General features: G+C 36.2%; 3 protein-coding genes across 3 annotated transcripts in view; all 3 read right to left on the reverse strand.

The window, feature by feature from the left end:
• Positions 1–23,526, reverse strand: part of LOC135774920 (galactose-specific lectin nattectin-like) — a 108,741-nt gene that overhangs the window by 73,634 nt on the left and 11,581 nt on the right. The window lies entirely within an intron of this gene.
• LOC135779066 (galactose-specific lectin nattectin-like) lies at positions 2,661–4,272 on the reverse strand. The gene is made up of 5 exons (XM_065289713.2): positions 4,209–4,272; positions 3,922–4,010; positions 3,686–3,805; positions 3,437–3,548; positions 2,661–2,838 (listed from the first exon to the last, which is right to left on the reverse strand). Exons 1-5 carry the CDS (start codon positions 4,267–4,269, stop codon positions 2,765–2,767), a joined length of 456 nt encoding a protein of 151 aa, XP_065145785.1. The 5' UTR covers positions 4,270–4,272; the 3' UTR covers positions 2,661–2,764.
• LOC135779063 (ladderlectin-like) lies at positions 11,481–12,916 on the reverse strand. Its single transcript, XM_065289709.2, has 5 exons — positions 12,856–12,916; positions 12,609–12,697; positions 12,405–12,530; positions 12,149–12,263; positions 11,481–11,597 (listed from the first exon to the last, which is right to left on the reverse strand). The coding sequence occupies exons 1-5, from the start codon at positions 12,914–12,916 to the stop codon at positions 11,527–11,529; spliced, it is 462 nt and encodes a 153-aa protein (XP_065145781.1). The 3' UTR covers positions 11,481–11,526.

Consider the following 23,526-nt stretch of genomic DNA (forward strand, 5'->3'; position numbering starts at 1 on the left):
GCGGCTTTGGCTGAAAATAATTTATGATATTCATAAAACAAAGTGCCCCCATATCTTAAGTTAAGATCTGCCAGCATTGCCAGGTAAATGTCTAATTCTTCTCTGCGTTCTGGAAAAACCTGACACATGATATCTCTATAAGTGCCGAAAGCCGTGACGAATTCACAGAACGAGAGGTTGCGATGCAGTCTGGGATCTGAAGTTTTGAGATAGACTGCCACGTCGCCACAGTCAACCATTTGCCGATCGACTGCTGGTGACGGAAGCAGTAAGGCAGCCAGATTGATGTTCTTACCGTTAATTATGTCAGATCTCATTTTTTGAGACACTGTAACGGCGGCGGGTGGAACAAAAGGCCTTCCGAAACTTTGAGCGGCAACCGCCGTAGAGAGTGTAAAATGAGGCGTGACAGATGGCAAGGGGACAGACTGAAATGGAGTTTGAGTCGTAGATGGAGGGAATGCCGGAGTTACTGAGGACGTGGAGGGTCCCGTGGGAAGATCAGGAAAACTAGGCGGAGCAGAGAGAGCCCGAGACCCGGTGGACGTTGAAGGTAAGGATGTTCCGGGCTGCGTGGCGAGAACTGACTCGAACGCTCCCATTCTGTTTTGTAGGTTTTTTACATTTTCAGTAAGACCTTGAATAGCTTTTAAAAGCTGTGAGTTAGAGCCTCTTGAGTCATGGCTGGGCGATAGCGTTGATGTGGAGGATTTAGATTTTTTGGCTTGAGGAGAAGAAGATTTAGCAGTGCGTTTCTTAGCTGCTGGTTTGGGATGAGCTTGAGAAGTATTAGCCGCTGGAGAAGAATCCGTTGGTTCGGCAGGGGGGTTGCCTATAGTGTTGGAAGCCAGGAGAACAAGGTCTGTGCGTGAAAGGTCGCTTCTTGCAGGAATACCGAAATCCTCTAGAGTGTGAATAATTTTGTCCGAGGGCCATTGGTTCCAAGGACATACTCGTGCTTGGATACGAGAGCTCCGGCGTGGTGATGCCGAAGGGGATGGCGGAACTGTATTGTCGTCCGAATCGGATATCTCGAAATCAACGAGCGTTTTTTGAGACATATCTGAGCTACACGAGAGCGATAGATGAAGGCGAACTTCAGCTACGACACCTACGGGCAGCAGGAGAGAGTGTTAGTTCAGCATTTAAATAGTCGGCATTGAGCTGTGATTGGTAAGCCGATTTTATGAATGAATGACGTGGTATTAGAGTCTTCCTGGTAGAACTTACGCTGACGCTTTCATGGAGTAAAATAACAAACCGATCGGGCGATCAACGAGGATCAGCTGTGAGATGACGTAAGTGATAAATCAATGAGCAAAGGGAATCACCTGTGAAGACGCGCAAACGTGACCTGTCAACAAAGCACAACAAACACAGGAAAAGCAGAGCACACGGCAGCCGGTAAGACAGAAATCATGACAGTCTCTTTGTTTCTGCAGTTAAACAGACAAAGTTGGGAATTCTGGCTATACTTTCGTTATTTTAATCATTTCTTTGCTTTTTATTTATTTATTAGATGACTCATGGTTATCTGATTTAACTATTTGTGGCTTGTGTTTTATTCCCCTGCGCATTTAGGCATTTTGCACTACATGCGGGCAGAATGCATGTAGTGCGGAAACACTGAAGTGACGTTCTTCAGCACCATATTTTGATATACAAATACCATTAACAGATTAAAAATTGTTTTACAAAGTATCTTGCAAAGATAACGTTTTAAAATTTATGAAAACTTAAATTAATATGTATAATTGTTGTGGAGTATAACTTATTTTATAAAAATCCCTGTGGCCAATGGATCCCTGTGGCTTATTGCAGGATGGTCAGTAGTTTGACAAAGTGTCTTCAGCAAATACTCTGATGCTGTTTAAATACATTTGCAATTAATTACAGGAAATGTTTGATTTAATTATAAGGACATTTGTAATAGATGTTTTATTTGTTTTTGTTTGCTTGTTCTCCTGCAGTTCTGGGTCTGCTAGACTCTTTCTGCTGCAGCTAGTGGCTGAGGTTCTGGGTTAAAAAGGTAAAAAACATCATGACATCAGTTTTGGAAAGCACTCTGATAGGTTGATACATGTAGTGTACTAATAATATAACACAGCAAGCAAAAACAAAGCTTGAAACAAAGAATTGACTTGTGTCACTGTAGCTTGGTGTTACTACTATTCACAAAAAGTTAGGGATATTCGAATTTCGGGTGAAATTTCACAATGCACCTAACATGCACTTTAACCTTTACATGTAAACTTAATTTGACATTTCTACTCAAATGCCCTTCTTTCATGATATAATATCACTGTAGCATTAACTATTTGCATTTTTTATAAAAAAAATCCTGAAAGTCAAATATCCCTAACTTTTTGTGAGTAGTGTTGTCTTCCTCAAACAAAAGTCAGTATAAAGTGTGACCTCTTTTTGCACTAAACACATCTTAATCTCTTTTTAGGAGACTGAAGGGTTTCATTTCATTTAGGTTTAGGAGAGCCTGCAGGTTAACCTGTGGTTAACTATTTCAATTGTGAAAGCACTTTTTTGTTATTTTAGATGTATTATTGTTTTGTTTTGTTTTATATTATATTTAATATAATGATACTTTTTTGACTCCACAATGCATACAATTTGCTTTATAAATGCTTTTATTGAGTGAAGTTGTTTTCAGAAAAGTTCAGATAGGATACTGAGTTTTAAGAATAAGATCAGAAAAAAAAATGTATAGGCATGTAGTACAATCATAGTACATTTGAAACAGATTGATTTTTTATGATCTCAGAGGTTTGGCACAAATGTAGCTCTTTGTGTATGAACAGGGCTGATCATTCCAGCAACGGTTATCTGTGGGATAAGATGAAAATAAAATCAGTACTGATCATTACCGGTGTAATTTGAATAAAAATAAATGTATAAATCAGCAACGATCAAGAGGCATCTGAGCAAAATTTCAAGTGTTGTTGCAAAGGGTCTAAATCAGGGGTGCACAAACTCGTTCCTAGAGGCCCGGTGTCCTGCAGAGTTTAGCTTCAACTTGTCTCAGCACACCTGTCTAGAAGTTTCTAGTATGTTTAGTTAGACTTTAATTACCTGCTTCATGTGTGTTTGATTGGTGTTGGAGCTAAACTGTGCAGGACATCGGCCTTACAGGACCGAGTTTGGCACCCATGTAAATGTAAATGTGACATTTTTTCTTTTTAATACATTTACAGACATTTCTAAAATTTTGTTTTCCCTTTCCCATTATGGGGAACCGAGTATGAATTCAAACAATTGTACTATCAGGCTGCAAAATAACAACACTGAAAAGTAAAAGGGATCTGAATGTAGTGAATGCACTGCATGTAACATTTTCTGACAACTAAACTAGCCTATTTAATACAAAATGCTTTAAAATGTTAAGATTGTAAATTAAAACAATAATGATAGAAGATATTCTTACTGCTAAAGTTTATCTCCAGGCAGTGCTCTTTACCATCATAATTGTCAGGTTGTCCAGAGCACCAGTTGGTAAGGTCAAATTGAGATCCATCAGACCACAGCCATTGTCCTTCCTAATGAGCGAGGAGAGTCAAAGAGTTTATTAATAATCTATTTACACTCCATAATGATATAATTCAGTCATTTTATATTGTAACAAAAAGCATGAGTCATTGTATCAGTATCAGTATTTCAGCGCAAAATGACTTACAGTTTCAGCATCTTGACCACCAATCCAAGCATGTGTGTCAGCAAGCAGACTCAGGAGAAAGTTGTATTCCACCGTACTGCGCACAGATGCAAGATTTGCATCAATGGATTGACAGTTTTTCTAAAGAGAGAGAGAGATTATTTTATTGCAAATATAAAATCTAATCTGTTCAGCTTTGATCATGACAAGACATTGAGTATTCTTATTAAACAATTTGAATAACTGAATAACAGTACCTCAGCTGTGACCCAGTCCACTGACTGAGAGAAGAATTTGTAGCATTTCACACCAAAAGGTGTCCATCCATGTGGGCATTTCTCTTGAGCTATACAGTGAATAAAATATTAGTAATATAAAGCCACATTATTAGTTTTATGTTTCTGTCTATAAGTGCTTTAAATGTTGCTTCTGTTGGTATCCTTTTATGATGTTTAACAAGTTTTATGGAAAACACAATTCTATGGGAATTTAATCTGGAATATTGGTTGTATGGTTTGGTAAATCTTGTAAACGTCTTTGTTACCTGCTGCATTCCCAACAGAAAAGACCAAGAAAAGAAGCACAAGAGCTCTCATGACTGCCATTATGTATCTGAAAATGAATTAACAGGAAAAGTGACACATCTGCACTCATATGTACACTGCTGAAGTTAATGTTATAAAAACTCACCTTTTGTCAAATCTTCACTTTCAGAACTTCAGTGTAGATTGTGTGATGGTCAATGAGGAGTCCTATCTTTTATACTTTACTTCACAGGGAGGAATTTAAACTTGTGGTTGGGTACTCCTTAACAATATTAGGAAGTTTCGAAATTGAAGTTCAGTCTGGGCACAAGTTTATTACTCAAGTTTATTGATACAAATGATCTAATAAAAGTGCAAAAGAACTGGCAAACATTGCATTTTCACATGTTTTAGCAAACTTTTGCAGTTAGTGCAACAAAGTTATTTACTTGGTTGCCTTTAGAATGCAACAATAATCCAGGTAAGAAAAGATAAGATTTATGGTTAAAAATACACTGATTAATAAATCAATGTGTTTATGTGAGGATACCTTTAATAAAGTGGTCACTGTTAATATGAGTGTATATTGATGGCTGTCATTGTTTCCCCTTACTGGGGACAGAGACACATTTAATTTACAAAATTCACAAAGTCCTCTCTCCTATGTTTTCGTCTCTGATGACATTCTGTAGAAGCATAATTCAGGATTGTAACCCAGGACCACAAAACCATAAAGGTAATTTTTTGAAATTGAGATTTATCCATCTGAAAGTTAAAGTTAAATAAATAAGCTTTCCACTTATGTATGTGTTTTTTAGGATAGGGCAATATTTGGCCAAAAATCTGGAATCAGATGGTCTCTTGTTAAACTTGTTTTCATATGTGCAATTTGTATCATCTTTTATATAAATATTTGTATAAATAATGTGAGATACAGTTAGAATCAACAGGTCAATAAAATTATTTTGGTGTATTTTGTGTGCAACAAATTTTGTTTGTTGTAGAATAACCTAAATTACTCTTGTACTGTATTTATTGTTTCATAAAATAAAAAAAAAACTCTTGTAACGTATTTGATTTGTAAGTTGCTTTGGATTAAAGTACTCATACATCTACCTTTCATGGCTTTTGGCTGTGATCATCCATAAATGATCAGTTTATCAACAACATCTGGTCATAACACAGACATGTTTGTGTTGGCCAGAGCATCAAGTGTTTACGTTCCTGCTGGATTCTGATGGTTATGACTCCTCTACACATCTGGAAAATATTTTAATTCAGCATCATCACCGTCTTGTATTGTTGTTATTAGTAGTAGTATCATGTTAGTTAATGACATTGTGAATTATACGGAATAAATATGAATATTTCTCCATTTAATTTGCCTTGGCAATTAAAAAAGAACCTAAAAGCTCACAGTTAAGGGCATTACAAAAAAGCAGCGCTGCACATGGTTAGGTCATTTACTGGTAGTGAACTTGGGTCTTCTTAACACATTACAAAGACACATTCATAAACACTGTGGGAAAGGAAACTATAGTTTCTCTGCCATATAGTTTCCTTTCCTACAGTGTTTATGAATGTTCTTTTTTAGGAGAGTGTGTTGACTTAGTATTTCTAGTAATTCAGTTAGTTATTGAGATGAGAAAAACATAAAGATATATATATAGTAGTCGGTATTCTTTGGAAGCGGAATTACTTGACTCATGATCTCATAATAATCCCTCAGACTTCACATGCATCTTGCGACATGATCTCATAACATGAGAGGGACATCATAGTTTTTGTTTTACAGTTTATTTAGAATGTGTCTCTTTGTTTCATGTCGAATGTAACAACAGCGGCATTTGTTGCACTGTGGGTGCAAATCCCTTGTTGTTTTTGCCCCGTTTATTATTATTTTGCAAAATGAATCACATTTATGAGGGCCTAAACATGCTCAAAACTCATGAAAATTTGCACACGCGTCAGAAGTGGCGAACATTTACATGTAGTATGGGTTGCATAATTGTGTGTGTAGGAATGGCTTGAGAGCGCCACTTATAAATATTCAAGAGAACAAAACTTTTTGACATTTCCAAACTTCGTTCTTTAACAAACACCTCCTAGAAATTTAATCAGAAATTTGATCTGTGTCATGTAAAGGCCTTTGTGATGCTAAATTGCAGAGATCTTGACTTTTCGTTGGAGGGTGACAAATTTCAGCCATTTTGCCATGAAACATAAAGTTGTTCTAACTCAGGCATACAATGTCCAATCTGACCCACGCTTCACATGTTTGATAAGTGTCCTGGCCTGAACACATTTCCATGCCAATATTCAGCTACAGTCATAGCGCCACCTAGAGGCAGCAGGAAATGTTATGTTTTATGCTGCGATTTACTGCTCTTAGAGATTTAATCAAATCATCATCATATTTGGTCAGAGTGATCTTGAGGACTTTGCAATGACAAATTGAGAAGATTTTGACTTTTCGTTAAAGGGAGGGTCCATGACTGGGTAAAGTATGGCTTAATGAATCACATTTTTGAGGGCCTAAACAAGCTCAAAAAGTCATGAACATTGCCCACGTGTCAAATGTGCCTATTTATATGTGGGATAGGCTTCAGAATGTGTGTCCGTGGCGGCCTGTCAAATTTCGCTGCTTCACCTTGAAACAGGAAGTTGTTCTAACATAGGATTAAAATGTCCAATCTGACCCACGCTTTACATGTTTGATAAGTGTCCTCGCCTGAACAAATCAATATGACAAAATTCAGTAAAAGTTGTGAATGAGTAAGACGCTTACAATAAAGTTTTTGAATGTGCCATTAAAAAATGTGTCATTCATAATATTCGAGTTTAACCCACCAAATTATAGAAAACAGAATCTAAGCAACATTTAGTGTTGTTTGCTTTTTATAGATGGATATATAACATTTTTAAACTATGACTATAAACATAATAGTAGGCTAATTAATAACTTTTATATCTTTATAGCTGTTTTATAGAGTTTTGGTCACCATTGCTACAACTGTGAAATTGTTTTATGTTTTGTCTTAAGATAAATTTACATTTATAAGGGCTTGGAACTATATCGCAGAGTAATATATGCACTGTAAAAAATTACTCTGGAGGGTGTTAAATTTAACCCATGAAAATTAGTTATAATTTAATTAAGTATATAAGCTAGCAAGTAAAATAAAAAATAATGGGTATATTCTACCTTCACTATCCAATTTTTAACAGTAATAACTGCAATACTAAAAAAATAAGTAACATATACCCCAAAATATTGGCCTTAGCACCGCAAAGTGCGCATGAATCAACATCCAGGCGGGACTCGAGTCACCATTTTTTCATATCATATCGGCGGGAGAACTGCGGTTTGTTGACAGGTAAGTTTTTATTTAACTTGTTGATATCATCATGAATGGAAATGTTAAGTTGGTTAACTGTAAAATCTACCAGAAGTTTAGTCATTTGCGTGCTTCTCTGTCTCTGTTGTTGACAGATTGATAGGTTAGAATATGTCAGTCAGGTTAGCTTTGAATGAAACATCGCCCAGTTCTTGCACCTGCGAATACGAATAAATATCCATATTTATGATTAAAATATTAACTTCCATTATTATTATTTACATGTCTGAATCTCGTGAACAGCGGAGCTGCTCAATATGAGTGGTTGAACTTGAGCAAGCCACGTGACGAGAGAGAGCAGCGGACGGTTGATGTACGATACAGACGGGAGGGCGTCGAGCAGACAAACAAACAACGGTAAAGCTGTCGATGCTAGATAATTACTGTAAAAGTTTTCTTGCATTTATCTGTTAATATATTGAGTTTTGTTTTAGAAGGGATCCATTTATGAAGCCATTTTATTATTATTATTATTATTATCATTTACGGATATATACTTAACGTTGCCTTTCGCTTTTTAATGTCTGTTCAAAAAAGTATTTCGGAGTTCATATGTTATATATGAGACTTGTATATGAAGTTGAATCACTTAAAATTGAATGTAAGTACTTCTTGTTAGTGTTCAATGTTTTATGCACGTGTACTGTGAGTTATAGCATAATATGAAGTTGTATTTTTGCACTTAATAAGTTTTAAATGAAGTTGAAATGTTTGTTTGTATCGATATAGCATGCTAGTCTACTGAGGTAAATGAGATCAGTTTTTCCTCTCATATTATTGTCTTCTTTAATTTTCTAATGATAACGTGAAGAACAGTATTTAGGAATCTTGCTTTTAATGGTTTTTTAACATCTCATGAAGCCTTGGTTTATTTTGTTTTATGAAATAATATGTTCAAGAAGCTTTATGTAAAACTATGATATGTTGTATTTCACTTGAAATGTATTGGGGTTATTATACGTCCAATAATTAGTTTTAAATGTTTACAGAATGTTATTTGGTCAATAAAGCAAGCAATTTATGCAATCTTGTGCATGACTATTTTCTTATTCAACCCTCTCTGAATAAGTAATATGTAATGTTTCTTAATGGCTTATCATTATTAATAATAATTTAATAGATCTGTGCCTTAATACCAATAGGGTTAATGTTATTCATTTTTTTATAAGTAATTAGTTATGAAAAAATAGGTAGACCTTACCTAATTTTTTTTACTTTATCATAGTAATTAAATTTAGGTACTTTTTAATCAAATATATAGGATATAATTTACTCAAACAAAGTGAGTGCAAATTGTTACAACAATTTTTTTGAGTAAATTCTATAGGTTGTTTTTTACAGTGTGTATATGAATTTATTCATACTTAATTACTAAATAAAACTGGTCCCAGTTTACAAAAATGCATCACAATGCTCTTTTTACATCATCACTGAGGGCTTAGCCCCCCTAAGAATGAAATCCCAGAACTGCCCTTGCTTCAGAGGGAGCGATCAATAACGCAAGGTGCTTAAAAATAAGAAATGTAAATCTGAATGAACGTGTACTTACATGAACATTTAAGTAAAAACATTTCAGACAGACCTTTTGCACATGGCTTTTTTAATCAATGCAATTTGTTATGTAATGCAATTACATTTATAACTTCATACTGTATGTGTTGATAACCAGCCAACATACCTTTATATAATCATGTCAATGTTTAACTAAGGAGTACCACTTGATAGGGCTTTCTCACTAAAATTGTATCTGTGGGCTGAAAAAGGGATAAAAAACATCATTATTATGTGAGAGTTTGGTAATGAGTGTATATATTTTTAAAAGCAGGATATCCAGGTAAATTTTAAATTATGCTATTTACAAATCCTGTACACTTTTTTGTACACTAAAACGGGCTATAGACAGCTTGTACTCCACTGCTGATGCTAGGCGGATGTCGCAAGACTTACAACACATCACCAACTACACTGTAAACATCTGCAACTTGTCCCTTTCACAGACCACCGTGCACACCTGCTTTAAGACTACTACCATTGTACCAGTCCCTAAGAAAATCCCCCTGAGGTGCCTAAATGACTACTGGCCAGTAGCACTCACTCCAATCATGATGAAGTGTTTTGAGAGAGTGGTTCTGGCCCACATTTAGAGCAGTACCAGAAACTCTGGACCCCTGCAGTATGCATATCGACCCAACATATCAACCTCGGACATCATTGCTGCTGCTCTCCATATCTCCCTCTCCCATCTGGAAAAGAGACACTTAATTCAGGTTGCTCTTTATAGATTACAGCTCTGCTATCAACTGCATACTTCCCTACTATGTAGTAAGTAAAAAGCAGTAGGCGAACAAAAAGTATGTCCAAAATCTTATCATTAAAGGGTAGACAAGAATTGCCAGGATTTGGGATTATTTTTATTAGATTCAGACGTACGTATAGACCAATTTACTGTTTGTACACAATGATGACGTGGCAACGTATGCGCGCGCAGTTTGACTTATCAACTTTTTCAACACAGCTACCAGATCCATGTACTATAGTGGAGTGGATAGAAGACGTAAGCAGATGCCCAAATATAAAGTGGCCAGATACATATATGTGTATTAGTATATTATATTAGTGCAACCAAATGCAACAACCAGACATTTTGATGCTGGGAAACAGTTTAAATAAACTTTCTGAGTTGCTAGCACGTTAGAACCCAGTAGTAAGTAGTAACACCACTTATGTTGCCAAAATGCGCGCGCAGGCTATTTGTTTACGTGGGTTGTAAAAGGGTCTATACTAATGATGCATTTGAATATGCCTACTTATATACTATATACAGTAGATGACATTATTGATGAAGAACAAACTGGATTTTGGACATATTAGTAATAATATAAGATTTATATTATATATGGTAGATTATAATGAGTACAAATTGGATAATAATAATAATATGTAAATGTAGTGTACTAATAATAAAACACAGCAATTCTCAGTATATCATTAGCCACATTACAAGCAGCTCAAAACAAAGTATTGAGTTGTGTTTCTGTAGCTTAGTGGTAGTGCATTGCGTTAGCAGCACACAAGATTGCGGGTTTGATCCCAGGGAAAACACACATTGATATAAATGTAATGTTGCTATGGATAAAAATGTCTGCCAAATGAATAAATGTACTTCAAACATTATACAAACATCCATTTTGTCATGGTTTAAAGTCTGAAATATAACATTTTACTGTACTATGAAATTAATGTGTCTTGAAACTGACATTATATTATTTAAATATACTGAACCTGAAATGACAAGAGCTGCATTTGTTCCTTGTTTAATTGCACCATCTACTGTCTATTACTGGGTAATGTATTTCACAATGAGCCATATCTGACCCCATGACAGAATGCTCACAGCGCAATGAAAAATTACAGAGATGATCTACAAAATCTCATTGACTATGGACAAACACGTCAGCCAATACAGTAGTTGCATGTGATTTGTATACACGGTATTGAGAAATAGGCTTAGACCACCAGCAGCACTTTTATTGGCCATCCATATTCACTTTACCATCTGAGAAGTGATTATATAAATGATCATTATACAGTTAGACTTGTTTGCAATGGTATAGGCTATAAGACTTCTGGACATTACTCAGTTACATCAGTTCTGCTATTGCATTGTTTGATGATCATGAGTGTTTTTGTCTTTTGATGTGAAGTTTAAATGCTGTGGATGAAAGATGCATTTAATTGTTTTTTTAGCTTATTTTATAAGTTTCTCTATTGTTTACACTGCTATTTGAATTTTTATCTTGAATTTTTTTTTTAAATCCTTAATGAAAGCATAACAGTAAGTTTAAACTAAGACTAGCAAATAAAATCAGATAATGCCATTGGGCAAACGTGACATTGTTTTTGATTGTTTTAATGTAAAACATTGAAACAAATTGATTTCTCATGATAGAGGTTTGGCACAAATGTAGCTCACTGCGGACGAACACTGCGCATCATTCCAGCAATGGTTATCTGTGGGATAAGATGAAAATAAAGCAGTACAATTACTGTAGTTTGAACTTAAATCAGTAATGAAATCATAAAACATTCAGAAAGTATTCAGACCCATGTATGTATTTGTCAGCTGTGAGAACTTAAACAGGTGTTGGCATTTTCAAATCATTTTAAATTTAGCACAAAATCAGGTGTACATTTCAGCAACCATCAAGAGAAACGGGAGGCAGAGCTAAATTTCAAGTGTTTCTGCAAAGGGTCTAAAAATTTGAGGCAGGTGTGCAGGGTTTGATCGAAAATATGCAGGTGCCTTCCAAAAACAATGCTGGAGACCCATGGTCTAAATAGTTTGATATAAAGTTGTGTTTTCATCGATAAATTCAGACTTTAAAAAATTTTATGGGGTAGATTATTGATAATGAATTTAGTACAATCAGGCTGCAAACTAAAAATTGACAACAAATGGATCTGACCATAGTGAATGCGCTTAACTTGACAAATAAACTAGTCCATTTAACACTAAGTGCTACAAAATGTTAAGACCGAGTAAAAATAAGATTTATTCTTACTGGAAAAGTTTATCACTAGGCAGTTCTCAGGGCTACCCTGATAATTGTTGGGTTCTCCAGAGCACCAGCTGGTAAAGTCAAACTGAGATCCATCAGACCACAGCCATTGGCCATCCTAATGAGTGAGGAGTGCAAGCAGAAAGTTTACTAAGTCACACTAATGATGAGACAATTGAATAAGTTACATTGTAACAATAAAACATAAGCTACTGCATCTAAAGAGCATTAACTTCCTTTCAGAGCAAAATTGACTTACAATTTCACCATCATGGCCACCAATCCAAGCAGAGGTGGTGTCAGCAGACACAAGACTCAGGAGAAACTTGTGTTCAACTGTATTGCGCACAGATGCGAGATTTGCATCAACGGATTGACAGTTTTTCTAAAAAAGGATTTTCACAAATATTAAATCTAATTGGTTTAACTTGGATCACCACAAGAGATTTTTGAATAACAGTACCTCAGCTGTGGCCCAGTTAACTGACTGAGAGAAGAATTTGTAGCATTGCACACCAAAAGGTGTCCATCCATACGGGCAGTCTTCTTCAGCTATACAGTGAATAAAATATTAGTAATATAAAGTCACTCAGTTTTATGTTTCTGTGTAGTAGTGCTTTAAAATGGTGCTCAAGTTATCCTTTTACATAAAGTTACTCTCCAAAGTTTGGAAATATAATCTGGAATATTGTGTGTCGGGTCTTGGTTACCTGGTGCACTCTCAACAGAAAAGACCAAGAAAAGAAGCACAAGAGCTCTCATGACTGCCATGATGAATCTGAAAATGAATTAACAGGAAAAGTGACACATCTGTACTCATATGTGCTGAAGTTAATGTTACAAATACTCACCTTTTTTTCTAATCTTCACTTACAGAACTTCAGTGTAGATTATGTGATGTCAATGAAGAGTCCTATGACCAAGAACAAAGCCAACACAATACAATAACCAACAAAGGAAAATGCTAAACACAATGTTATTTATACACATGCTAATCAAGGGAAACAAGGAACACCTGGAGATAATTAGGGTGGGGAACAGGGGCGGCATTTGTGCAGGCAAAGGCAGAGTATATGGCACTTTTCGAAGCTTCGAGTCAATTGAACCAATTGCTTCACAAATTGATTACGTTTTTCGAAGCGCTCGAAACACCATACATGCTGGCGACATCTGCTGGTCAAAATAGTGTAAAAGCAGCAAGATCTGTCCAAACATTTTACACTTTTTGCAAAATAATAGCAAGATTGTTCAAAAAATATGTTTTTAAGAAAAATAAAGTATTTCATTTAATTAAGACATAATTAAACGTGTATTCTGTGTTTTTAGTTTTATTTATGGCAAACACATCATTAAAACGAACTCTCTTTTAATTTTGCACATTTTTTGTCATTAAATCTGTCTATAAACAAAAAGAAGACAAATTGGTAGTGTTATTAGTCAGAAGGATGAATGTTTTATGAACTTTTATAATAAAACTGACCCGAGTTCACCTACACCGGTCATTTGTGATCAACTCCCTCTAGTGGTGAATCGTCGGATTTTCGAAACGTTTCGAAACAGTTATGACGTAATGAAGCCTCGTTTGCTAAAATCACGTGACTTTGGCCAGGTATCTCCGCCTGCACGTGAAGTCCCTTTCTCTCTCTCTCCGGATCGGGAAGGCGCCCTGCGTGAGAGCCATATATTTTCAGCTGTCTATCTCCGGAGAGATGGGTCATCTTCATAATCGGCCTACTGTTTAACCCTCGTGTGGTGTTCATATTTCTGTTACTTAGACAATGTTTGTGGGTCTAGTGGACCCACTGCATTTTTTGTATCTTAAAACAATGCAGTCATACAAATTTATGTATAATTGTTTACAGATGTTTACTTTAGCCTTATTGCAGTAAAATAAACAGAATATATGGTTAATATTTGTCATTTACCACTAGTAGAGGACTATTTATAGATTCAAGTGCTATTCGTTTTTGGGATAATATGAAATAAGAGAAGAAAATTCTGTTCTCCCCCAGATATTGGGGAAAAACATGTTTATCTTAAATAAGTATTTATCACTTTTTCATCTCAAATACGTTTTTCATCACTTTGATGTTTAATTCTTTGAACTAAGTTTGAAATTGTACACATTTGTGTCAGTTTACACAGCACAATCCCCATCTGGAAAGATGCCGTATCAGAACATATCATCCACATTGAACACATAACCTGTTCATGTCAGCCTACACAACACATAAGAAGCAAATTTTTATCATGTAGCTGTGTTGCATATGCATTTCTTGTTTTTTAGAGACATATACTGTGTGTTCCTCTCCATCTTATGTCCACACACACTGCAGTACAATGTGTTGCTATTGGCTACAACCTAAAATGATAAAAATGCTTGGATATAATTTTTACTTTCTCTATTTCTACTTCTTTATTTACTTTCTCTCTCTCCGCACTCATACGCACACACACACGTGCGCGCGCACACCATAGGTTTTGTGGTAAACCCATGGTTTTACAAATGGTAATCAATACACCAATTTACCATGATTACTACACTTTTACTATTATACAGCCATGGTTATTTTTTGTAAGGGAGATAATGGTAAAATGTAGAATGGTTCCTGTTAGACAGAAGGTAAAGTGTTTGGGACAGTGGGGGCAGACAAGTGTTCATGCTTGATATATAACATGTTGTATCCTTGCGCTGCTACAGCAAGTGCAGAAGGACAAAACTCTGACATGCATCCATCACATAATGTACAGACATATATTAAAACACACTCATGCACTCACATCAGTCCCAGATAGAAGAAAAACAGAGTGAAGTTACATAGCACATTCATTTTTTACACTCTTATTAACCCCGGGTCCAGTGGACCCGAACACTACATATGTAATATAAATGTGTAGGGGGGGTGTACAGTGTACAGTCATTATAAAGCTGTTTATTTCTATGTTCTTTATAGAAAATGAGCCAAGGCCAATGAATCTGAGGTTGAAACAATAATTAATTGCATAATTTTTCTTTTAGGAAACATTTAAAACGGGTCCCACAGACCCGAACACCACACAAGGGTTAAGGCTGAACGTGCAGTTTCCACATGATGCCTCCTCTTTTTACAGTTTGAATGTATTATACGTTTTTACACATGTATGTGTAGGCTATGTATGTATATCTGCCTGTCACAGCCTGCATGAGCTGTTTGTCATTGTTTGATGAGTCAAACAGTGATTTTGTGTCTATGCTGTGTTTTGCTTGTACAGCTGTGCACAGCATTTATTCTCCTGATCGGCCGCTGGTGCGCCATAAGCCAGATAATGATTTTGTGTGTTACGATGCAAGACCTTCATCTGCTGAGGCAGGGGACGTCTTCGTTCGTGGCTTTCTGACTCACTTTCTTATTGAAGCAAAGCAGCTCACACCTCATGTATGGTGCCTGCTTCCCTTCGGTGCGTAGTACGACAGGCAGCCACCATTAATCTTCACCTGCATACAGCTGGCTCCAGTAGTGGAGCATGGCTACATTCTTGTGCAGGAGGCTGTAGAACCTCCACATGAGAGAAATGACAGCTTACAGCCTTTACTTTATTGTTCCAAAAGGAGGGGACTTGTAATTGTTCAGTGATGTGCTGTGACTGAAACGATTGTGATGCAATCAGATCCGAGGACTGATTCCTTACATTAGAGCTTATGGGGAGCCAAGATGGCAGCGGTGTGAATGGTCACGTTTTATAGTCGTCTTAAGTAGTTTGAGGAGTTTGGAGCTAACAGACTGAAATTTGAATATGTAAAGTTACAGTTTTGAAAAATATGCTTTTTCGATATTTTCGGGTAATTTACACCTTCTGAAGCGATATAACGGGCAAAAAAAGGAAAAATCAATCCCTTCACGAGAGTGCTATACTAGCCGGACACCTCATGGAAGATTGCTGCACGGAGTCCGCCAACATGGAGGACGTTAATCTTGAAACAGAACTCGGTGCAAATGAAGAGGTTCTTGCAAGGTCTATTTGCTCTACTCCATCTAAGAATTCTGTGAGCTCTAAATGCATGAACGAAGTTTCCTTATCTACACTACTTGACGCGATTCAGAAGCTAACAGCTAAAGTGGATGAAACCCACAACAAGGTGATATCCATAGATAAAACGGTTGCCGTTTCTTGCGAGAAACTCGACAAACTGGCTGAAAAAGTCTCCCATATGAGTGAAGAGGTCAAGATGCACGCTGTCAAGATCGCTCAACTTGAAAAGGAGATTAAGGAATTACGAGTTGAAAATGTAAGTCTGAAAGAAAGCTCTGATGAAATGCAACTGTATTCACGTAGATGGAATCTTAAGCTACAGGGGGTCCCAGAACGCGACGGAGAAGATGTGAGAAACGTGACAATCGACATCCTAAGAAAGATGGTCCCTAGTATCCAGAACAAGTTGGATGATGTAGTTGATGTTGTACACCGCCTGGGGCTAAGGAGATCTGACGGAGCACCACGTAACATCATCATGCGTTTTACCATGCGAACCTACAGAGACGTGGAGGTTCAAGGAGGCTCTGATTAAACAAGATGTTGAGGCTAGATCCAAATTATGGCCGTTGGTTAAGAAGGCTCGTGAGGAGGGAAAGAAGGTCACATGGAAGGGCCCCCATGCTTTTGTCGCTGGGAAAAAACTTGAACTTTGCACTTGAGATGTACAACAGGTTGTTTTGTATTCGCAGTTTACGTCTATGGAGCAACTTTTCTTGAATTTAACTTGAGAATTGCAGTTTCTCAAGTTTTGCTGACTGCCCCCGTATTCTTTTCACAAGTTGCACTTGATGAGTCTTTTGTTTACAAACAATGCCAAAGAGCAAGTGAACGTTTCATTTCTGCTCTGGATTTTTATTTTATTTTATTTAGAATAATTTCTTCTTTACAGACTACCTTCATGGAGCATCTGAAGTCGAACTTGACTCTTGAACTATGCATGAACAAACAATCTTAAAGGGGAAGTCCAATCTAGACATTTTAGCCTGTTTATCACGGGTAATTTATGTCCACTTTGCATTATACATGAGGAAAAATAAATAAATTTGCACGATTTCGATTATTAGATTGATAGTGTGTTGAAGCGGAATTTTCGTAACGGTCTTTAATGGACACAATTAACCAGAATGCACTGCGCGAAACTGAGTCATTAGCTCCACCCACTAACCACTGTTCGATGCAGTCGTCAGGTTTGTTTGACTTCATGCGGCGCCGCAGGAACCGACAGCTGGATGACGTCAAGGTTCCGCGAAAGGGATTTAAAAGCAAACTCCTCCGTATGATTTCGCGAATCGCTCTCGCGGTACTTTGACGTCATCCCGCTGTCGATTCTTGCAACGCCACATGAAGTTGAACAAGCCTAATAACTTCTTTTACCGCTCAACTAGCTCTCAAATCAACTCGTCAACTTGAAGTTAGCCGGCAGACGAACCCATCCAAAGAGTAACTCCGCTTTAACCGTCTCTGAGGGGGAAATCACCAAAGCCCTCGATAAAAGATGACTAGAACCTGGGCAGTATGTGGATGTAAGGACAACAAATTCAGGCCACCGGGAGTTTTTATTGTTGACATCAACGCGACCCTCAGCTGACCCACCACTACACTACTTTGAATATGCAGCCAGCACTTTCGTCAGGAAGATTTTGAGTACTGTTTTCAGCCCAGTTTTTCCGCGGACTCAGGTAATGTAAAATTGTTAAAATATCTAAAACATCATTTGGCTTAGTTGTTGCTTGTTTTGTGTAACTACGGTAAACATACTACGTAGAAAGTTATTATCATGTTGTTGTTATTATAAACACGAGCAAAGCAAGCTAACGTTAGCTCCTGTGCAGCTGTCAATCAAAAACGTTATCATCTACTGTCAATCATCTCGCCTCAAGACCCGCCCCCATTTAGAACATTCAGAATTAATGTAGTCGTGCATTTTTCTTCCGGTGATTTGATGACGCGTCAAATCACCGTTACTGTAGCAGTTAAAAGCTTTTATTTTTTATATGGAGTTAGTACATTTGATGGCAGCACAATCAACTACATATATGGCATGAAATATAGTGTTGGAGCATAATGTTGTTTTAGGGTTGACTTCCGCTTTAAATACAAAATGATTCATGAGCAACATGAACATTTTATACTCTGTTGTGGTTCCTTCATAAGAAGTAAGTTATGCCCTCCCATACAGTTGCACTTTTGCCTAAATTATAGGGTATGTGTTAGCTCAAACTACCTCCTTGTCAACACTTTTTTTACAGCGGTAAGTTTATAACCTTTGAGTTCTTGTTAGTGTTCCTTTTCAATTACTCTTTCCTGTTATTTTCTTTCTTTCTTTTCTTTCTTTAATGCAAATGCAAGACTTTGAATTTAACTCTTTAAGTCTTATATCGTTAAACACTCGTGGCTTGAGAGATCTCACTAAAAGAAAAGCCTTATTCTTATACTGTAGAAGAATGAATGCTGACTTAATATTCTTACAAGAAACTCATTCATGTGAGGGTGATGTTCGTTTTTGGAAATCACAGTGGGGTGACAAGACTTACTTTAGTCACGGATCTAACCACTCTGCTGGGGTTCTCATTTTGATTAACAAATTTAAAGGAGATATTGTTGAATCGTTGATTTCTACCGAAGGAAGATGGGTTATTATTGTCACCAAACTTGATAATGCTACTTTTATTATATGTAATATATATGGCCACAACTTAAAATCTGCCAACAAGTCTCTTATTTTCTTAATACAGAGGAATATTGAAGCTTTAAAAAATAAATATCAACATGCTTTTATCATTATTGCTGGAGATTTTAATGATGTATTAGATAATTCAGCTGATAGATTTCCTCCAGAGATGGGCCTCACTAGTAATATTATTGGTACTTTGTGTGATTATTTTCATATTGCAGATGCGTGGCGCTTTTTTCACCCTGACGTAAAAGAATATACTTGGAGTAATAATTTGTTGTCCTCTAAATCTAGGATAGACTTTTTTTTGATTTCTCAACAGTTACTGCAATACATGTTTGATGTCAGTCACCAGTATGCTCCGTTCTCTGACCACTTAGTAATTAAGCTGATTTTACAGACTAAACACAGGGAGAGTAATATCCGTGGATACTGGAAATTGAATAATAATCTGCTAAAAGATAAGATTTTTAATGATCAAATCAAAGGATTAGTTAAAGGTATTTTTTCAAACAATGAATTTGAGTCTCATGGTGCTAGATGGGAATATTTTAAATATAAAGTAAGATTACTAGCTATAAAAAGATCTAAAACCTTAAAAGTGGTTAATGCTGATAGAGAAGCCAACTTGCTAATTAAAATTAATACCTTAATTAAAAAAGAGAATATTTCTGTTACAGAAATTAGTCAGTTAAAACTTTGCAATTGGAATTAGATCATATATACTTAGATATAGTTAAAGGTGCCTTCGTTAGATCCAGAGCGAGGTGGATTGAGGAAGGAGAGAAAAATTCAAGCTTCTTTTTCTCACATGAGAAAAGAAATTTTAAAAGGAAAAGCATCTCTGCATTACAAATTAACAATTCAGTTTCTAAAAACCCAGAAGAAATTGAAAAAAATGTGTTACTCATTTTTACAAGAACCTGTACTCCCCTGATTTAGAGGCAAACCAAAGTACGTCTTACTTGGAACAGATTAAGAACTATATACCTCAAATAAGTGTTGAATTTAAATCTTTGTGTGAGGCTCCTGTTTCCTTAAATGAAATGAGAGATGCAATAAAATCAATGAAAAAAGGGAAATCGCCTGGCTCCGATGGCCTTACTTTAGAATTTTTTATACAATTTTGGGATTTTTTAGAACATCCGTTTTTCTTAATGCTTCAAGAATGTATAAAAAAATGGTACAATGACTCCTACTATGAAACAAGGGGTAATATCTCTCATTCCCAAACCAGACAAAGATGTAACTATAATTGATAACTGGCGCCCTATCACTCTTCTCAATTTTGATTATAAATTAATTGCTTCCATATTTGCCAAGAGATTAAAACAACATATACATCATTTAATTAACGAAACACAGACTGGATTTATGAAAGGTCGTCATATCAGCTGTAATACTCGACTTGTCTTGGATCTTATTGATTATAGAGATGAAATCAACTCTGATGCAGTTATATTATTTCTCGATTTTTATAAAGCCTTCGACACTGTAAAGCACCAATTCCTTTTAAACTCTTTAGAGGCTTTTGGCTTTCCCTGGAAAATCATAAATATTGTTAAAATGTTGTACAAAGAAATAGATAGCTGTATAATTTTAAATTCATGTACTTCACCAAGGTTTCCTATTCTTCGCGGAATACGTCAAGGTTGCCCTTTGAGCCCCTTTTTATTTTTATTTGTTGTAGAAACATTATCCATAGATATTTTGCATAATAATAACTTTGCTGGCCTTAGTATCTTTAACAGAGAGATTCGAATTTCACAATTAGCAGATGATACCACTCTATTCTTGAAAGATAAAGAGCAAGTTTCTCCAATCTTATCTACAATCAATGCTTTCTCGAATGCCTCTGGGCTCAAACTTAATTTACGTAAATGTGAAATTATTTGCTTATTTGACACTGTAGAAACTGAAATTGAAAATATTCCAATTAAAAATGAGGTTAAATATTTGGGAATTAATATTACAAAAAATTTAATTAGTAGACAGTTTCTGAATCATCGGTTATTGAAAACAAAATATATTTTTAATAATTGGCTCCAAGGAGATTTATCAATTTTAGGCAGAGTCTTCTTATCCAAAACAGAAGGGTTATCAAGATTTGTGTACCCTTCCCTGTCTTTGGCTGTAGATAATCACACCTCCAAAAATATAGATATACGGTTTTTCTTGATTTTATTTGGAGCAATAAATCGCACAAATTAAAGAAATATGTTTTAGCAAACAAAAGGAGTGATGGGGGTCTTGAAGTGTTGAATTTTGAGGATACTAACAATACATTTAAAATGAATTGGTTAAAAAGATGTTTGCTTGGGTCAGATTCTTTGTGGTATTTTATTCGTAATAATATTTTTAAGAAGGTGGGTGGCCTGGCTAGATTCCATCAACAAGCCTTGTTAGCCTGGAAACTGGTTTACAACCACAACTTTCCCCCCCACAAAACAGTATTATGGAATAATTTGGATATAAAAATCAGAAATAGATCAATCTTCTTTGATAAATGGTTTAACAGAAACATACTTTTTGTTGCTGATCTATTCAACCCTGATGGTGATCTGTTATCTTATGAATGCTTTATGAATTTTCATCAATTTCCTGTTCCGTTTAAAGAATTTAAATGTGTTATAAAGGCGATTCCCGATGGATTAATATGTCTAATGAAAACTTCCCTTACCCATGAGTCATGCAAAAAACAACTTTCACAGTTATGTTTGGGTGGTGTTTCAATTTTAAGCAAAGATTGTAATAATTCATTTATTCGTCATCTTTCTCAATCTCGCAACTCAATTTCTCCAAGAGGAAAAATTTTTTGGGGTTCTAAAATTGATAACATTAAATGGAAAAAAACATGGTTATTACCATATAATGTCAGGGATGGGGAAGACAGAACCCAAGTGCAGACAGCTCTCAACCAAAAAGACTTTTATTATATAACAAAAACTCCCTCGAGGGGGTAAACAAGACAATAATTAAATAAAAGACAGGGCAAAACAAGACAAGGACTCCTGACAGTGTCACACATGACACACAATGATCCAGCACAAGACAGCAGACAGAATGGCATTAAATAGGGAAGAACTAAACTAGGGAACAACAACAAACAGGTGAAGGGAATTAACTAATCAAGACTTAACAAGGAAACAGGAGGGTAAGGTTAAGACTACAGGAGAGCACGTGCTACACATAACACACCTCACGTGACTCTCCACACAAAACAAGACACTTATATGAGGGTGTCAGGATCCTGGTACTAGAAACAAGACAAAATACATATAATGACATTCAGGATCCTGACACATAAATACTGTATACCGAATAAAATAAAAGAAGTGCACTTTAAAATTTTACACAATATATACCCATGTAATGCCTCTTTATCTAAATTTTGTGATGTAGCTGATGTATGTACCTTCTGTAAAAAGAAAGTGAAGATATTTGCCATTTATTTTTCTCGTGCAATGTTTCAACACTTTTTTGGAAAGATTTGAGTGTGTATTGTTTTTCTAAAATTAATATGAATTGTAATTTGCACATTAAGGATGTGGTTTGTTTTTTTGAACATCAGAACAAATCTTTAGAATCAACTGTTAACTTTCTTATCCTATAAGATGGCAAAATTCTGTTTTCACAAACAAAGATTTCTTAAGAAGATACCTACCTTTATAGAATTCTTGTGTGAATTAGAAAATTTAATTAAATCACGTAGACTAATTGATAACAAAAAATGTATTTCTTTTTTGAAGAAATATGATGAGATCTTTCATGTACCGTAATTAATAACCTAAAATTCAGTTCAACACGGGAGGGTTTTCCCAGAGGGGAAACCCGTCTCGCATGATCAAAGTCACGCACCGTTGTTGCGTGCTCTGGTAAAAGGAAGAAAACCATGGCTTCTGTCCCAAGGTCCTGTGTTGGGTGCACGTTGTCGATGCGTGACGCTGACAACAGACGCGTTCCTCACAGGTTGTTGCGATTATGGAAAGCCAAAAGAGTCAGAATCGCTGAAACTCATCATTGGTTATGGCACTGAAATTGCCTTGGAAATGATGGTGGTATTGGTTGGACTCCCATTTCCTTCTAGACCTGAGGAGCCATCATGTATTTGTCTAGACAGACATCACATTGATGGTTTCTTAAATAAATTTCTAAGGAGGTCTCCAATCAAAGTCACGCATCGTTGCCTGTGTGCTCTGGTGGTGTGGAGAAAACCTTGGTTTCCATCCTAAGGCCTGTTTTTGGGTGCACGTTACTGGCGTGTGACGCTGACCACAGACACTGTCCACAGGTTGGAGTACAGTATGGAAAGCCGAGAGGGACAAAATCATTATTGATTTTGGGATAATGGCATTCTGGTCTCTGGACAAACTGTGCTCGTTGACGACAGTTTAGATCCCAGGCCACTTGAATATGGCAGATGCCCTGTATGGCAACACCCATTGCTGGGGAGTTGAGACTCTAGCCCAAGGGTGTCAAACTCAATTTCATCCCGGGCCACATCAGCATTACGGTTAATCTCAAAGGGCCGGTTGTATTTGAACGACTGTATGAATGTATCAACTCTTTTATTACTGTACATTGCATAATTTTCCTTGCATTTGCTTACTATTGGTTTTGTTAATAACTCAATTGATACCTAGCTTTGAAAGTAGAAGCCCAGGCAAATAATGACAAAGTGTATAGAGTACAA

This window comes from Paramisgurnus dabryanus, chromosome 1 (genome assembly GCF_030506205.2).
Source record: "Paramisgurnus dabryanus chromosome 1, PD_genome_1.1, whole genome shotgun sequence".
NCBI lineage: Eukaryota > Metazoa > Chordata > Actinopteri > Cypriniformes > Cobitidae > Paramisgurnus > Paramisgurnus dabryanus.

What these genes read in the sequence shown, in the direction of transcription:
- LOC135779066 (XM_065289713.2), bottom strand. Translation starts at nt 4,269, where the DNA reads ATGGCAGTCATGAGAGCTCTTGTGCTTCTTTTCTTGGTCTTTTCTGTT. An exon ending in TTCTGTTGGGAATGCAGCAG is followed by an intron (nt 4,011 to 4,208) that starts GTAACAAAGACG and finishes TTCACTGTATAG; the next exon opens with CTCAAGAGAAATGCCCACAT. An exon ending in TGGACTGGGTCACAGCTGAG is followed by an intron (nt 3,806 to 3,921) that starts GTACTGTTATTC and finishes CTCTCTCTTTAG; the next exon opens with AAAAACTGTCAATCCATTGA.
- LOC135779063 (XM_065289709.2), bottom strand. Translation starts at nt 12,916, where the DNA reads ATGGCAGTCATGAGAGCTCTTGTGCTTCTTTTCTTGGTCTTTTCTGTT. An exon ending in TTAACTGGGCCACAGCTGAG is followed by an intron (nt 12,531 to 12,608) that starts GTACTGTTATTC and finishes ATCCTTTTTTAG; the next exon opens with AAAAACTGTCAATCCGTTGA. An exon ending in GTGGCCATGATGGTGAAATT is followed by an intron (nt 12,264 to 12,404) that starts GTAAGTCAATTT and finishes CTCACTCATTAG; the next exon opens with GATGGCCAATGGCTGTGGTC.